This window comes from Bombus flavifrons, chromosome 18 (assembly GCF_040668555.2).
Source record: "Bombus flavifrons isolate JBK064 chromosome 18, iyBomFlav1_principal, whole genome shotgun sequence".
Lineage (NCBI taxonomy): Eukaryota > Metazoa > Arthropoda > Insecta > Hymenoptera > Apidae > Bombus > Bombus flavifrons.
In genome coordinates, this window is record NC_138459.1 from 3465155 (window position 1) to 3483108 (window position 17954).

Genomic DNA, 17954 nt, shown 5'->3' on the forward strand with positions numbered 1-17954 from the left:
TGTATTTCTTCTTCTTCTTCGTTTCCCCTTCGTTCGAAGTCGTCTGATGTTGCACCGTGGGGGAAGAAATACGCGAGACACATAACAAGGGAACAAGAAGAGGAATGATATTTCGTCTGCCGTGTTATTTCTCTCGCCTAGTTCTCCAACGTGCGTGTTGAGGTTTTGCAATTTTTCGATTGGCGAGAACGTTTCCAGGTTGAATTATTCCAGGAAATTCGGCTTGATTCTCGGCGGAGCCGGCAGACCGCTGCTAAATATTCAAGTTAGTAACATTTTGCGCTCGCGAAATTACAAAAGACTGAGGCATTGTACAATGGTAGGTAGTTAGAGTAAAATAGTGCGCTCGCCACGGCCGTTTGGCCGGCTCTCAGCTGCTAACAGGATTTTGTTAAAATACGATTATACCTAGCGAGAAGGAGGATTGAGATAGCGGTAGGTACGACCGTTCTAATGAAAACTTAGGTTTAGAGGTTGGATCCTCGCATAGCGTCTTGCATACCAATGCTGTCTGGAAATTCATGAGGTCGTCGCTCGAATTACCGGAAAAATAATTTCGCGGTCGATTTAAAGGAGAGCGCCTTAATTGCGAGTTGCATTCGCTTTGCATGGCAAGAGAAGCCGAGTTTGGAACGTATCCTAATCGTCCGACTTGGTTTTCTTTATTTTGGCAAAAGCGTAATCATTTTTCTTCTTTGCAAAGAGAGAGAGAGAGAGAGAGAGAAGTAATTTTCTCTGTTCATTAGGAATAACGTTACACAAGGCCGGCTCTCGGCTAACTGTCGGCTGCATAATTCCTCAAAATCCAATTACTAATTCGAGAAAAGTTGTGCTCATCGACGGCGAATACACGTAGAAAAGGAAATTCCCTCCTCTTCGAGTGAATTCGAGCCTTATTTCCTCGACAGCGTAGCCGCGATTAGCTAAAAGTTCCACTATAACAAACATCTCGTTTGGAGTTTTCGTTGGATATCCTATTCTTGCAAGCAGCCGAGTTTGCGTCGAACTTGTCTTCATCGCTATGCCCGAAACTTTCAACTTTAGCGCGGCGTTTAAGAGAAAAATTGCATCTCTCGACCGAAACTTGGGACATCTCGGCGTTTCACGCTCGCTCGAATGCACAGTGCAACCGGAAGCAAAGTTCCTTGCTTCAAAATGAAGATGGCAGCGTTTTACATTTCATTTGGTCGTAGACAAAAGAAAGAACGAGGATCTTGCCTGTTTTTCCCTCGATCTTCGCGTCGAAATCCTACTCGTGAAAATGTAATCGTTCGTACGCGTCATCCCGTTACATCCGAGCCGGTGGAAAAATCGTTTCTCTCGATGTTAAAGTTTCACGTGCACCTCGCGTCGATAGAACCAAGTTCGAAAAAATCAAATCGAAAGAGGTAAGTTTCAGCCGACAGATATGGAGGTGCGTGACGGTCGTTAAAACTTGGAGAATGTCACTTGGTAGATATAACACGGACAGAGTGTTATTTTCACGGTCGATAAAATTTTACGGGAAGGATAGAACGATCCGGTGAAATATGTGACGAATAAGGATGTGCGAAGATCGTTAAATAGCCGTAGAATTCCTCGACGTCTACCGACAAATCGACGATCCTTTAAATCGGTTCTACCTGATCGTCGATTAAATTAACCGGTATTTAATTAAATGCGACAACGTGCAACAATCGACGACGTTTCCTTTTGTACAAACGCCTTTTATGTTTTCATTATATGAAATCATAAAACGTCTGTTGCTTCTCTGTCCCTTTCTATTCTATCTTGAAATTTGCATCGGGAAACAGACTATCGACGCGCAGTTTCTCACTGAAATTCTACTTTATCCGCTGGAACAGTTGCTCGCGAGAAAGTTTAATAAAGATGAACGCGAACGAGTGCGGTTGATTGTTGCGCGTTCTGCTGTTAGCGACAGTGGTTGGCGTTCTTCAAGAGGGACGCTTTCGTAGTTGCACGAACATAGCGCTGACACGCGAAACGACGTTGTCCAGGCGAGAAAACGTGCTCACCGGCTAGAGAATGCGATTCAGACGTTCAACTACGTAGTCGTCGGATCTAACAGAGAGAGAGGAAAGCGTGGCGCGGTTGGATAGCTGTGCTACTCCCGTGGCTGTGCGCCACGCCACGCCATACCATGTCACGCTGGTGGAGAACGACCCCCTGGCGAGTACTATCGTAACAAATGTGCCCGTTTGCATAACACGACGACGAGCAATTCGGGTAGGTTTGACGGTGCGCGATATAGACCTTTAGCCGTGAGAGGCGAGAGAGAAAAAGAGAGAGAGAGAGAGAGAGAGAGAGGAGAGAGAGACCTGGACGAAGAGAAGGGGCAAAGACCACGGCTCTCTGCTCTTCGGAGAGAATGGCGGGGGAAAGGGAAAAGGACACGAGGAGTCGAAGCTGGAGCCTCCTTCCTCTCCCGTGAGACTCGACTGTATAATCTACGCCTTCGGATAGCCAATACCGAACGAAGGAATTGCTCCGGAATGCTCCACCTCGATGTCAGGTAGATTTACCGCTGATCAGAATTACGATGTTTACGTTCGCGTAACGATCAGGGCTTGATTTACGCCACTCGGAATTTAGTCGGCGGCGTTCTAATTGTTCGAGGTCGGTTAACCATTATCGAGCCCCCGTCCCCAGGACATCCAGTCGACGTTCGACAAAGATGGAATGCGTGTGCAACTCGGAGCCCTCCGAGATAACTGTCATCGAATTGGAAATTGTCGCGTTATGGCACGACCTTTCACCTCTGAATAGAAATTCATGCTACATGATGGACAGAAAACAACTATTGATGAATTATGAACGAATTCCAGTACGAATTGATATGCGCGATAGTACGATAGCGGTGAGTAGTTTCGACAAACCAGCCACAAACATCGTATAGCGTTTAAATGTATTACGAGCGAATTAAGTTGCTCGTTGAACTAAACGTTGTTCGCGCACGATTAAGAAATTTCATTCTATCGACGACGCTCGAATCTGATCGTTACGCTTTCCACGATTCGCTCGTGGAAGTCTCGTGACGCCTTGGTTGCAGAGTGGAACGACACGACGGAATATCTCGTACAATAACCTTCGAAATTTCGAAGCTCACTGTGGCCCCCGTCGTATTACTGAAAGAGGGGGGCAACGTACACTTGCACACACCGGCACCGATCCGGTCTAGATATCGCGTGAGTACGTCGCCGTGCTCTTTCACGGTACACCCCTGATACAGCTTATCACGACTTTTATCCCTCGATAAAAACTAAAGGCTCCATTTCCAGCTTTTGTACCGTCCCGCGGCTCCGCTGCAGGATATTACGCCTCTTCTCTTTATACTTATGTACGTGAACAACCCGACCGGTAGTCGTAGTGCACATTCCTGTCTCTGTGTATTTCCGTGTACTTTCATGTTCTTGCGCTTATACATGTGTATGGGTGTTTCTCTCGTCGCAGTGTTAGAGCACGGAGAAGAGCTCGATGCACCGTACACGTGCGATACACACACACGCACAAACAGCGGACACGTACACGAAAACATGAACTCTGTGTGAGGCCATCTACGTATCGTTGTCGTGCGCTTTGTAGACATATTTGGTTCTCTACGTTGGCCGTGGAAACTGCTTTCGTGCTTCGCGTCGATAGTGACGGGTTCGAGCAAAAACAAAAAGAGCCGCGACGAGGGCGAAGATTGGAATCCCGAACGCGAGTTAATTGGGACATAATTAAAGGCCATGGGATCGCTTAAAGATCGCTAAAAATGACAATTCTTCGCTCTCGCTGCTTTAAACGCGACTTTAACCTCCGAATCGACACAGAATATATGCGTCATTTCCGTTTCTTCTTCTTTTTTATCCCTCGATACTTCGGAGTCGCACTCGGATCGTTTAGTTAATTCCTGGTGCGCAGCGCGGGTCCCCTTAACGAGCTGCCGATCCAAGAAATTATAACTTTGGCGCGATTCAATTATATTTTAATCCAGTTCGAATCGCGGTTTATGCTGTCCTTCGGCCGACAAGAAGCATAATTGTGCCTGATCACGCCCTTATGAACTCACCGCCCTCGGGACACACTAATTTCCTCTCTGCTATCTTCCACTAATACCTCGTATCGAATAACTTACGATTTTCAAACAAATAGCGATACTCGTTTCTTCGCTCCCATTCACGAGGCCGCGAGATAAGCTAACAGCCGGTAAAAAAAGAAAGGAAATTAGGTTTTAAGGGAAAAAAATGTAACCTTTGAACGGCTATGGCTCGTATCTCGATGCTTTGAATACATTGCACATTTCGGTCGTTGGAAATGGAAAATCAGATCAAACCCATCACCCGCGTCATCAAACCGATACGTACGGATACTCACATCGTGAAACGGTGTACGTTTGTGTTTGTCGAGTCTGTGTGAAAGTCCAGATATACGTACACACCAGGTCCGTTCCCGTAGCTTGCGTTAGGCTGATGGTGGTCGTCGGACGAGGGGCTAGAGGTGGCTGGTGGGGGAGACAAGTTATAACAGGGGTGGGTGGAATCGTTACTAGAACCAAGAGACGAGAGCGCATGCGCGGGGGATTCCCCTTTGTCCGCGTGGCGTATCCGTGCGAGCACGAACGAAAGAATCGCGAGGAGAAATGAGAGAGAGAGAAAGAGAGAGACAGGAGCTAGAAGCGAGTAAACTGAAGAGGAGTGCGCGGCGGTCGCTACGGCTCCCGAAGGAATTCGCCTATCTTACGACTTTTATTATACGCGTGTTTGCCTGGCAAAGTCTTCTTCGCCCTCGGTTGCAGTCAACTAGAATCGTGCAGCACGATCCGCGAGCAGATTTCGTTTGCGTCGGATTTCGAAATTTCAGAAACGATTCTAGTATGTTGTTCGCCATTCCAAAGCTGAGTCGAGGCTCGGTTTTTAGCGGATGGATGTCTATCTGGTCGATTTAATCAAATAATCAGACTAGTGGAGGGTAGTGGAAATGATTGAGAATGACTTTCCAGCGAATCGTTTGATTTTGAAAGAGTTTCTAAATTTCAAGTATGTGGGATACTATCGAACACCTCATGACGTAACAAACAAACGGATATAGAGTCTGTTTAGTTTTATAACAGTTAACGTAACCATGGTAACTCGGGTTGAACAAAAGATTTTTTGCCAGATTTTGATCATCGACCGGCGCGGAGACACGTGGGCGGATCAGCAACTAGGAAGGTTCGATGTTCGCGAGAAATGGGGCCCCATGGAGCAAAAACGCGAGAGTCTAGTTCGATGTTTGTTTCTTTCCGTAATGCAGCAACGTGAAGATCGATAAACAGCTCACAATAAAACCGTACCCTCCGAATTATTCTTAGTAGATTTATAGGGAACTTCCCCGTGGTCAGTACTCCAGGGAGCCACAAAATCCTGTGGTCCACTATTGGTACATCTAGAGCAGGCATTATCTATTTAGCGAGTGCGAAGATGGCGTTCGCCTTGAACTCAATAACACCGTTATAAGCCACAATGAACTTGGTAGACCTTAAATTAGCAGTTAAACACACGTAGGTAGATAGGATAGAGCTTGAACTAGGCCAACAGACCGTTTCTCCTCGATCCTCCCGCACGAGTACGTGCATCAAATAAATACGTCATATTCGAGCTTACAACGATCGAATGAAAATATTTACATTGCACAATTCGAATTATCTTCGTCTTATTCACGAGTCGCCGCCACTCTTGTACATACGTCGTTTCCTTTCACACAGAGTACATTCAACTTTTCCCACATTATTCTTGATATCCAGCCACAATTTCCATTCGATGAAGCGATATAATCCTTCGGCCAATATGTACAGCGTACACGTCCTTGTCACCATGTGTGGATTGGAAGGGAGTCGAGCAAACACATTTCAGCCATCTCCTGTCGAAGGTTAAACACTGCGGGGTTGTAACTTTCGAAATATTCGGAAGATTCCGAAAGGTCGGTCCACCGTCCATTGGTTGAACAGGCGGGGCGAAGAATGGCAAAGATCGACAGAAGGAAAGGGTGAAGGAGGGTGCGTAACGGGAACTAATATCGTAAAGCCGCAACGTGCTCTGATTAAACATTATGTGGGTCCTAACGTTCCTCACCGCGACGATCGCTGCTCCTGCTCTTACTGCTACCTACGGCCAAGATCTTATCCGTTCCAATTGTTTCTTTCAATAAAGGAGCGATTCCTGTCTTGTTCTACTTCTGTCTAATTAATATATATCGAGTTCCATCTTATTACAGCATCTTCGGAACGAATGTTTTATCGAATAAAAGATAATATTTAAATATTTTAAACGATCGAACACAAGTGGAAAAATTAGTCAGGAATAAGGGAGCACGAGGGGACAGCTGGTTTTTTTCAACTCGCACTAAAAACGTTTACGAGCTTCGCTGGAAGACGACGTGTACCCGCTTCGCTATAATTTAAGCGGCATTTTAAACAACAATTCAAACGGTGCACGGCCAGTAGGTAGCATAAAACACCGGGATCGCAGTCGTGTTCCGGGGTGTTGCTAATGAGTAATAATTTCGCCGACGTGTCGGTAGCTCCTCGAACTTATTCCGTGTCTCGTCTCGAGTATCTTTCGGAAGCCGTTGCGACTGTACGTCGGATGTTCTAAATTGCGCGGCCACGACTTTTATTAGCGGAAGGAGACAGCCGTGGCATTTGCATGTAATGGTGCAGAGGAGAGGGCTGCGTGGAAGTGACGAGGGCGAAGAGGAGGAGGAGGACCCGGCTGGAGAGGAAGAATGTTGGAAAATATGAGGGGGGTTGAAAAGGAGCAGGGGTAGAAGACGGTCGGTAGGGAATGTAAGGCCGTAATTAGAGTTTTAGGGGTTCTATGGGGTGGTTGTTCGCGCTGCTGGCCTGTTATGGGGGCGGAGAGGGGTGGCGTCAGCCAGGATGTACGAAAGGGGACGCACGCCTCCCTTACGACTCTTACGAGGGACGGAATGTTTGCCAACAGCATTCTAATACGTCATTCTTTATTGTAAAATTAAAATTTAATCCGGAGGATCGTATCGACGCCCTCCATTTAGCGCGCGCACGAGATTACGTGTATTTTAGGATTGGCGTGCTGCCGGCTGGTTTATTTTCGAGAGATTCGGTCGCCAACCGCTTCACCGCGATACCATTCCAACGACGAGAATTATGCATGCTGCGTGTCGCGCGATTAACAAATGTAAGCGCCCTTTTTTAAGCCGAAACACAACGAAAAAGGATAAACGGACAAGAGAATATTATTTTTTGCATTATTTAAAACGTGAAACGAATTGGCGAATGTGACGAGAAAGATTACGTTCTTGATCAAATTTGCTGGAACTGTCGCCGTTTGAAGGATCGAACGTCGTCGTGTCTCGTTCCGTGAAACATAGGAAATGAAACTGAAGTAAAAAATAAACGAGGCGTCACGTATGCTAATTAGACGTTCGTGCGCGAGTGACTCGCACGAATCGCACTCATAGACCGTTCATAACGCGTCGTATTCGGCGAGGATATATCGCAATTGCTACGGGACATGGACGATTTGTCGGCTTTGTACCATTTCCACTAACGTTTCCAACTCAGCGCCGGTGCTACTGATGCAATTTACGCGGGTCGCTACAGCATTCGAATTATCGCGCTCGCACGGTTTCATGACGTCGAATAATGGAAATTCTTTCTCACGTGCGCTGCCACCATCCTCAATCGTCGTTCACGTTTATCGGACCGCGTTTCTTTTTCTCTCGACGAAACCGAAACCTGTGTTCTCTCTTGGGAAAAGAATGCGAACACGGATCATCTTTCTCTCGTTGTGTCGTAAACAGCAATATTTTGTACAGTCGGTCCAGGAGACGAGACAAAGAAAGGCGTATCCTCTGACAGAAGAGACAACTAGATGTCACGTGCGTTCTTTCCCCGTCTTTCTCTCTTTTCCTCTTTTCTCTTTTTTTTTTTTTTTTTTTTTTTTTTTGAGGTGCAATGTGAGCGCGTTGCTCGTTCCATCAGACCGGGCCGGGGGCTTCTCTTATAAATTTCACTGCCAAGGTGACTTTACAATTTCGTGGGAGATTAGAGCGCTTATTGCCAGAGAAGGAATAGCTGCACAGTCAGCCGCCATGTAGATACGATTCCACACACCGTGAAAGGCACCGCCATGTCGCGCATCTGGGTAGAGAGCCGATCTCGCCGGTTTCACTGTTGTGTGCGTAACGCGTCCCCACTCTGGTTGGCTGAGTGCGTGTGCGTGAGGCAGATACACGGCAGATAATGGGAGGCACCCTTATAGATGACGTTTGGGTTCCACCGGGAACAATGGAGCGAACTTCTCCCCTCTCACCATCCATCCTTGTCGGAATCCTTTATTACCACCCTGTATATATACGAACGGTATACCCTCATATATATCCACCCCCACTTCTTCTACACCCTTCCATGACACGGTACATAGGCGCGTGTTGGAACGCATAGCTCGCCACACACACCACAGCGAAACGAGCTGTCCGACCAATCGGGATTTAAGCCTATTGCTAGTCCCGATGGAAGCTACGCTATACCAACGCACACTCACGCGTGACGAAAGAGTGCGTGAGCACCTGTACGTATAGTCTCCCGTGAGATCGTTTCGCCATTTACCTTCTGCTCTTTCTTTCCTTTCCTCTCGTTTCTGCCCGACAGATTAAAGACACCCACGTCGCGACCGCTCGAACGCGTGTTTCTATCGCTTCTTGCTCTGGTTCCCCTCGAGAATGTCTAGATCGTAAGTCAACCGAGCGGTACGTGTAACGTATTTGGATAAGATCGATAATTTTTAAAAGTGAACGGCAAAGCCGAGACTGCTTTTAGGCTGACGACAGATGGATGATCCCTCTTTCTCCTCGGATTGCATTCGCTTCGCTATCTTTTGTCGCGTTCTTCGCTGTAAATAGCTGTCCATCGAACTGCCGCACAGATCTCTTCCCGTCGATGACGAGAATATCGACGCGACAGGAAATACGAAAGAAGTATATTTTACCGCCTCCTACGCGATCTTAAGTTCTCAGATGTGTGCTGTCGCGGCTGCTACGCTATTACTCGTCGTACCTAGGTATCGGGACCGGGCACGAGACACTAGGAGCCGGTAGACGTAGACGACGGGTTTCATAGTTGGGTAAAGCGATTCGAACAACGTCGGTTCTTATTGGTACGGTGCCGCTGCCAGAGATTTCGAGATTATTACGCCGTGATCGTTTGTCAAACGAGTGAATGGAGTTACTGGAACAGTCGCAGCGAACTCTCTTTGGACATGTTGACAGAGATCGTTTTCTCGAAACGGATCTCAGTTATCGTAAAATTTCCAGCCGACAAATAGAGCATCGAACTTTGATAACCTTATCTTCGTACCTCTTATAGCAGCGCCTTAAATAAAAAAAAGCTAGTGGCTACATTTAAAAACGATAAAGAAAAAAAGAAGACATTCAGAGATAAGAGATGCACGTACCGTAAAATATAGAAAGTGAAAATGGCATTCTACAAGATGAAACTCTTGCTCGCTTTGCCAAAAGTTTGAACGAGGCTCGACACGACTTTAACTTTTAATCACGTCTTCGTCCGTTCGCCGTCTAAAAAAAGCCACCGTATGACCAGCGACTAATGTATTCGGATACGTGACATCATATAGCAGATATGCCTGCTATCCGGCTCCATTCGAGGAATTCCATAGACAATACCGAAGAGAGGGCGGAAGGATGTAGGAAGAGAGAGAGAGAGAGAGGGAGAGAGGGAGGTTGGCGCGAACGAAAAGGCAGCAGCATCTAGTTTGACAACAGTCGCAAATCGCGTGGTGGCGGAGGACGAGGGCGCTGGCGTCCCTCTTTGTTCGAGCGGCTGGTCCAGCGCTGGTGCCCGATCCATTCATAAATATCTCAAAACGGCTTAATTTCGCGGCACTGCGGGCAAATAAAATCTCGAGCCGGTGAAAAATGTAGACAGGCCGAACGAAGGGGGAACGGGAGAGAAGATACGGCCCAGCCACGACCCACGAATCGCTTGATCGCCTTCTCGGGTCACTGCAGCCTCCGCTAGAGAACGGCCGAACGAGCCAGAAGGCTTCGTTCCTCTGTCGTTCCCTGAACGAGAAGGACGCCCGTGTACGAGTATCAGACAGAGACGGAGACTGGGCAAAATGGTCGCGATAACTCCTCCATTTACTCACTCTTTCCCTCTTTTTCTCTCTCTCTTACTTAGTGGCAATTCCAGGCTCCACCATGCTCAAGCGATTTATCCGCGGCTAATCCTCGCACTTTTCGTGGCCGATTTGCCATCCCCCGCAAATATCTAGCGAACCTAGACGTGTCAACCTGGCGTTGATTGGTCGCGGCGGTGACTTGTCCCTTTCTCCGGACCGATTAAAGCTTCCCGGAATTTCTTACCTCTGCACGGTCGTAGCCTCGTGGTTGCCCTTATTCGATTCTTGCCAAGCGATCGTCCAGCGTTGGGAGTATACGTGGAACTGGAAAGGAATCCAGGTGTGACGACAGATTGCGGAAAACACGACCTAGCACCCCGTGTCGACACGGGCGTAGAGGAAAAACTCTCTCTGTGCAGCTGCTCGAAAGAGAATGTAAAGGAGGGAATGAGAGAACAGTCGGAACGGACATAGGAGCAGATAGCGAGCATTACCAGCGAGATTCATTTATGGTAATTTTATGCGCACCGCTGATCGCCGGTGATTATTGTAATCGGTACACGAAAGGACGGCCGATTAAATCTGGTCGTTTAATTTAAGCGTGACATTCCGCTGTTTGTATCGGTGGTGGCACCGTCTGTGTAACTTAATCTGATCGATACGTTTCGATCGTCTGGAATGACGTACAACCCTGTTTGTTTTTCCTTCGTCGATAGAAAATTCCAAGACTCAACCATGCAAATAGGAGTTCCGCACAGACATTTTTATAGAGGCGAATCAACCGGGTACGAACACGGAACTACGTTACGATTAAAACTCGTTGGCAACTGTATCTTCGTGCTATCCGGTTACTCGAGCGCGTTCTTGCTTCTTTGAACGAGCCACGAAGAATTCCAGAGAAATTTTAACGAATCCCGATCTCGTTAGGAGAGTCGGCTCGATCGGGTCTTTGCGGCGTCGTAGCGAGTTATGCGCGCTTTATGACTCATCCTTGAATTTACTCCGCTAACGCGAGGCGGGTTGCTTTTAGCGGACACACGAAGAGGAAGAAAGGGGTTGGCGCGTAGGAAAAAGCGAGCACACGGAACGCAAATATATGGGAACGGTTAGGTGTTGCGGCGAATGAGACGTGTTTACCGCCCGTGAACACGGCCAGTCGGTGTTTTCGGTGAAATAATAACTCAGGGTCGCGTAAATAATGCCGAATAAAAGCGACAAGGTAAGTGAAACGTACGACGAATAAAACTCGAGACGCGAATTTACCAGGCGATCGACGCTATTCCGGCTGTCAGTGGCTGTATCTCGTTTCCATTTCAAACTGCACGACTCTTTCCTCCTAACGCCTCCTAACTCCTCCATTGCTCCTTTCATCCGTCCTACGAAACGTCGTTCTATTTCTATCCCTGTTCGAAGCAAGTGGACGTAAAGTGTGCCCGATATATTCCACGTTATTTATTAATCGATTCACCTTTACTTTTGTGTGGCCTTAGTATAAACTCGTCAAAGTCGGAGGAGACCTGTAGTTACCGAACCTTGCTGGCACCGCTACGCGGCTCGCGTAGAACAAAAATGGGAAACGCGCGTTTAAATACCTCAAGTCGCATTTCGTATTCTTAATCGAGTTCCGTTGACGGCGTCCGTGATGCGAACGAATAAAGAAAGAGGGGCGGTGCGGAGTAATTTACGCGACGAAATATAAAGGCTGTACGGTGATATTCGACGGACGGTGAAAAAGCGCTTGTTGACCGATAACCGCGAAGCACCGTCGCCCGATAACGGCGTCGAGCGAATGGCCAGACTCAAAATGGCTGTTAAAGCAACGCCGTCATTGTTTTCGACCGCGTTTCGGAAGAAGCGAAAACCACACGGAACGTGCGAGGCGCGCGCTTGACGTTTAATCGCTCGTCCAGATTTACGATAACCTGGGCGTCTATTGGCGTCGCTATTGTGGTACGTACGTACGGCAGCCCGCCGTTTCGTTCCGCTATGGAACGACACTCCGCTCCACTTGACGCTGCTTTTCTCCTTTTTGCCGGACCCTCGAAATTATTATTATTACGGTTTCACGATTGTAAATCGTAATCGCGTTAAGCGTGATTTTTATCGGTTCCGAGCGACGTCCCGTTCTTGTCACGTTAACTGCGCGAAACGTTTCGTCGATGTAACCGTAGATTCTTTTCTCTCACAATTGCGGTAATAGTACATAGAAGTAACACAGAAGCGGAGGAACGCAACGCGGATGATTTTTTCCACGCGGCGTGCACCTTTCTCTTTGTGATTGCGAATTCTTGGCGCACGGCGTAATTTGTGGCGATTTCCATGCGTTTTTCGCGCAGTTGCGCAATTCCCTTGGTCGTTGCGCCAAGACATCGGCAAAAACTCGACGAGGTATCCCCACGGGTATTTAGCAGGCTTGCGTAACCACCGTTTCTACGATTGCCGTCATGCACGAAATAAAAATATGACGGACTGATAAGTATTGCGGGGTGAACGCGCGCAGGAGGATCATTTTCCACGATTTCGATATCGCAGCGGATATGGCCCTCGATGGTCATGATGGTCAACCTGATACTGACATTAACCGTCCTGGAAACGATTTATCGCGTCTCTGGTTATCGTATAGGGCGAGAAGAGTATGGAAAGTAATCGAAGATTGCCGGATACGATGACGCGTTAACGTGGGGTGTGTCCAGGGGCGGAATGTCATCCGAAGCGTATCTCTTATCGATTCGCATGTAGAATCGCGAAGCCGATAGTCCAGCGATTATTCGGAGAATCTCGAATATATCGAAGTGACTTAAAATTTATTTCACTAAACCTTGTGGTTCAACCATCGTTGGAATATGGAAGAGTAATTGCTATTTACCGAAACGGCTAATAATTACAAGATATCGTAATGAATAATTCGACGATGTTTTATGGAGGAATACGCGGGTCGATCAGAGCATTCGAAGGTAAACGTTGAAAATTCTAGAACGCTGCAAAAATAAAACAATAAAATAGCGGATAAAGAGGATGAAAAAAGGAAAAAAAGCGAAGTTCTCTACCGAATAAACGGGGCGAAGCTTCGAAATGACCAACCCTCCATTAGTGAATCCATCTCGAACGTATAAACTTGGTTACATGTTCCAAGTTTCATGTACCGCCCCTCGAACGCCCTATTTCAGCCAGCGAATTAACCTCGCGTCTCTTCAGTGGACGAGAGATAAGTTTTTCCCGAGAGAAACGATCGAGCGTAATCGAAGCGTTTAAAGTTCGATTCCATGGATTTCGTATAAATTCGCCAACTTAAGAGGACAACCGTGCGATCGGGGAACATTGATAGAATCTCGGCAGTAGGAAACGCGAGGCAAGGGGGCAGGGGGCGGCAATCGTAGGGGAGGCGAACACAGTCAGGCAAACTTCCGCAATATCCTCGTCTACTCGACGAACGGTGAAGCCGCGTGCGGCGACCTAAAGCAGGTATTAAACTTAATATATGGCCGCAATTAGGCGCAGGCCTTCGCCCTTCTCGTTTACAGGCTGCGTCGTGTAGTACCACACGCACACGCCGTATCACTCGGCTGCCCTCTGCCAAAATGGACCACCGCCTGTCAGCTATAACTCCGTTGTCCCTGAATCACTCGCGACTTGCTGTTAATTAACGGGAATTTGCAGGCAGAAATCACGGCTATCATCGTCGATCACCGTCACCGTGCTCGTTTCGTGTCACGCGATTGCGATGTAATGGAATTCAGGAAGTTTCGACGCTTCGACACGAACGTAGAACAGACCACCACGAGTTCGTTCGTTCGTTGTGGAAAAAGTTGACGACGAGCATGAAATTGCGTGAAAAAATTGCTTTCTTCGCGTCTCTTTTTGTTTGTATCGCCGAGCTGTAGGATCGTTATGAGTGTGTTGATTTATGATTAATCAATTATCAATCGCAAATGTAAACCAGCTTATCGCGCTATTAACAAACAGAGGACGCGAGAATGAATGGTCATAAAACGAGTGAAAATGGTGGTTGTAGCGTGTTAGGGAAGTAAGAGGAGGGATTATCTATTGTGCCAGACTGGCAGACGCATATTACACGCTTCTTTCGTCACTTTTTTTATTAATCGCATAGCGCGAGGTTATCGGCGATCTTCGATCAGGGGTTATCGGTGCCACGCCGTTTGAAAATAACTAACGTCGGCCAATTTCCTTTGCAGCGTTGTCTCGCCTCGTTCCTCTCTACGTTTGAAACGTCGGACGCCGTTTACCTTTTCCTCGCCGCGTATTCCGCGCTTGTTTGAACGAAACGCAAAGGGAGCAGGAGAAATTGAAAGATATTCGAAGGAGAGGAGGAAGAAGGTACATAAATTAAGCGTTGCCGGGAGCAAACGAGCTTCACGCCCAGCTGTTAACCCGGTCCGACGAAATCCTGGCCAGACAGCTCCCTCCGGAGGGGCGGCAAGAACGGTTATCTATAAATTCTGCATGGACATTAGCTTGATCCAGCGAAATTGTTGATAATGCTCGCGCCAGCGCTCGGCCGATGGTCCCGTAGATATTTATGGTGGTTGAAGCGTGTGGGGACAATCGGGTTCACCGGTGGTCGAGAGAGGAGAGGAACCAACGAATTCTGAGAGCCGTGTGGCGCGTGTACAGCACAGCGGAGAGAGAAGAGACGCGCGAGGGCTTGGCGAGGAGGGACCGGCAGGGAGGATGCAACGAAGGGTTTTCTGGCTGCTTGACTCGCCCCTGGCATGATATGCCGCCAGCAGGATGGAATGGTTTTCCCTCCGGTTGCCAAGGTAACCTATGGCCCACCCTTCGAGCTTCGGCAACCACCCTGTCGCTGTGGCTGCACCGGCCGCGCGGGCTCTCTTCCTACGTCAGCTAAACTCACGCACACAAGCTTGCCGAAAAACCACGTTGGCTGCGTTGTTGTTGCCTCGCACACCGATCTCACGACCATAGCCGCACCGTACGCACCACCACTACTATCGCATCCACACGGTACATGGATAGGAATTCGCGTATACGTGTAACCTCGTCGGAGGCTGTGCACAAGCGCACATACACACCCAGTGAATCCTGGACCGCACTGCTGCGAACGGCCATGCTGAATTCAATATCAGCATTCTCTGCATTCCCTCGCGATCTTTCCGTTTCTTTTTGTCTGGCTTTGAACAATGATGACAGGATGGCTCATGCCGCGTGTTACTGGCTGCTTCCCTGAGAGTGTGTCGGAAGCTTCCAGTTCTCGAAGCATTGTTAGCGAACTAGGAAATGGAGAAATACGCCGGTTAAAAGGTGCTGGAGGATACTTCCTCGGGATTCGCGCAAATTTCACGGAAAGTCATCTGTCTCTTTATCTTCGCGAAGCTAGTCGCAGTGAAATGAATTTTCTCTGAGAGACCAAGACGGATAAAGGGACACGGGGAAAAGATCGCGTTTAAGATATGACAAGCGTAAGAATATCGCTCGTTTTTAACTAATCGGTTACAACGTGATTCCGGCACGAAACAACGACAAAATTCATCGAACACAAAATCTCGCTATCTTTTAGTAGTCGGTAGCGCGTATTTGCTTCATCGCGTGGCGATCATATAGCCACTCAGCGTCTTGCCGAGAATGATGGTATTATGGCTGACTGTTCATTGCGCCGGGGAACCGGTTTCTCAGCGACGAACTGAAAACGTTGAGCCCACCCTTCTACGCCGCCGGCCAAAAGTGAAATTACGTTCGAGCCAATTGCGAAAATTGCCCGTGAGAAGTTTATCGCGCGTCTATGGTGCAACTTGCGGCCATCTTATGCTGCCTTCTCTTCTGTATAAATCGCAAATAGCCAAACTGTGTACGCCTTCGAAACTAACTAAATCTCCATTCGCGTAATTTCTTGGTACTTGGGTGTTTAGCAATGAAAAGTGAAAAGATATCGATTAGGACAGATAAGTGCAAGGTTTACGTGATTACTTAGACGGAAATGTCGGAGATATTGGGATCGCGTGTTGTCTCGGATAGGTTTTTAAAGGGCGAGGTAAGCGAAGTTTTCGGATACGAAACCAGGTAAAGGCAGGTGACAAGCATCAGTCTTTACCTGGTTAGCGCGGCCATGTGCTTCGATAGTTACCTAAACACCATAAAAAATTCAGTGTGCTCGGCGTATCCCATTTTACGACTTTGACTCTGCGGGTGCAGAGAAAGTTGAACGAAAAGACATTTCAAAAAAGGGTTCAATCTTTCTTTCCGCCCGTTTACAATGAACACGTAGACGTTTTTTCCCCCAAAACTTTCTACTTTTTACCTCGTTCAACCCCTGCAATAAACTGACCATCCGAACGTGTTGCTTTTTTTCACCGAAAGAGAAAGCGAGGAGAGAGTTGAGATTTGTGACTCGACGGGCGAAACGCAGGTCATTCCGTGAAAAAAAAATTGAACTTTACGTAACGAAAAACCTCGTTCGTAAACGGGGTAGCCTTCTTTTCCTTCTTACGATCGTCAGACGGTCACGAGACAACAAAAATCGCAAATTTATATGGTGGAAAAAAACGTGAAATTAGCAGCAGTTTTATTGCGCGTAGTTGGTGTTCGCGGCTAACGACATTTACGAAGTCGATGGATCGACTAATATGTAATAACCGGCTAATGCATATAGCTCAGCAATTACGTAACCGAGTTTAATAAATAGATCAATAACGGATGATCAAAATGGAGTCGGTCTACCGTATAGAGTAACAGCTTTCGTAAACGAAACTCGTCTTCAAGATCGATCTCTGTGCGTCAGCGAAGGGAGCTTTTAATTTCAAACGTATAGCTATCGAGAATATAATTTAATCACCCAACCCTTTGCACTTCTTGCGCGCTCATTGTACCGAGCCAACAGTCAACTTTTTCTTCCAAATTTTCACCATCAATGTGCCAATCGTTCGAGTAGCTTGCGCGACATTTTATTTATCTTCGACCGTGGGGACAACGAGCGTGGTAAGCATATCGACGTGTCAGGAGTTGACTGTGGCAGTGCAAAGGGTTAAAAGGCAAATTTTCCTGCATAAAAAAAACTAACCTAGGCAAATCTGCGTTTTTGACGTTTCCAGGGCCGAACGGTTGTCCGAGGCGTAGGGGTCGACAGACGTACACACGGTTCCAGACGCTGGAGTTGGAAAAGGAATTTCACTTCAACCATTACCTGACGCGACGGCGACGAATAGAAATTGCGCACGCCCTTTGCCTCACGGAACGACAGATCAAGATCTGGTTCCAAAATCGGCGGATGAAGCTGAAGAAGGAGTTGAGGGCGGTGAAGGAGATCAACGAGCAGGCCAGGCGGGAACGGGAGGAACAGGACATGATGAAGAAGCAGCAGGCTGAGAAGCAAGCGAAGATACAGCAGGAGCAGCAGAACGCCGCGCTGCAGCATCAGCAGCAACATCACGTGAGCGGTCTCGACAAGACGCAGAGCGATCTTCTGAAGGCGGTCAGTAAGGTGCCCACATAGGAGACTTTGCTAGGCCGGTTGTCTTTCTTTTAAAGAAGAAACAAGAGACTGGACGCAGCCTAGACGCATACATCGAAGCGAAGTAGCTGATAAGAGGTTGGCCAAACCTGTAGAGAGAGAGAGAAAAAGAAAGAAAAATCGAACTAACGCGGGCAAGCACGAAAAAACGCACCTCTTCTTGCTCTTCCGGCGTGAACCGACTAGGACACGAAGGCCTCCTGTCTCTTCGGCACTTCTTTTTCCTCCCGCTCTCTTGACTGAGAAGAAGGTGTTCTCGCGTACTTTACGTAGTACGCGTACTACGAAGACTTTATCAAGTGATCTCTGTTCTCTTGTTTTTCGTATCG

General features: G+C 47.6%; 1 protein-coding gene across 2 annotated transcripts in view; it reads left to right on the forward strand.

Moving 5' to 3' along the window:
• Positions 1-17741, forward strand: part of LOC138189023 (homeobox protein abdominal-A homolog) — a 32444-nt gene extending 14703 nt beyond the window's left edge. The window contains exon 3 of one of the 2 annotated variants that reach the window (XM_069131193.1): positions 17180-17741. In XM_069131193.1, the coding sequence (XP_068987294.1) occupies positions 17180-17607 (428 nt within the window). In that variant the 3' untranslated portion in view covers positions 17608-17741. The remainder of the gene's footprint in view (positions 1-17179) is intronic. The other variant, XM_069131194.1, reaches the window with a different exon arrangement.
• The last annotated feature ends 213 nt before the right edge of the window (positions 17742-17954 follow it).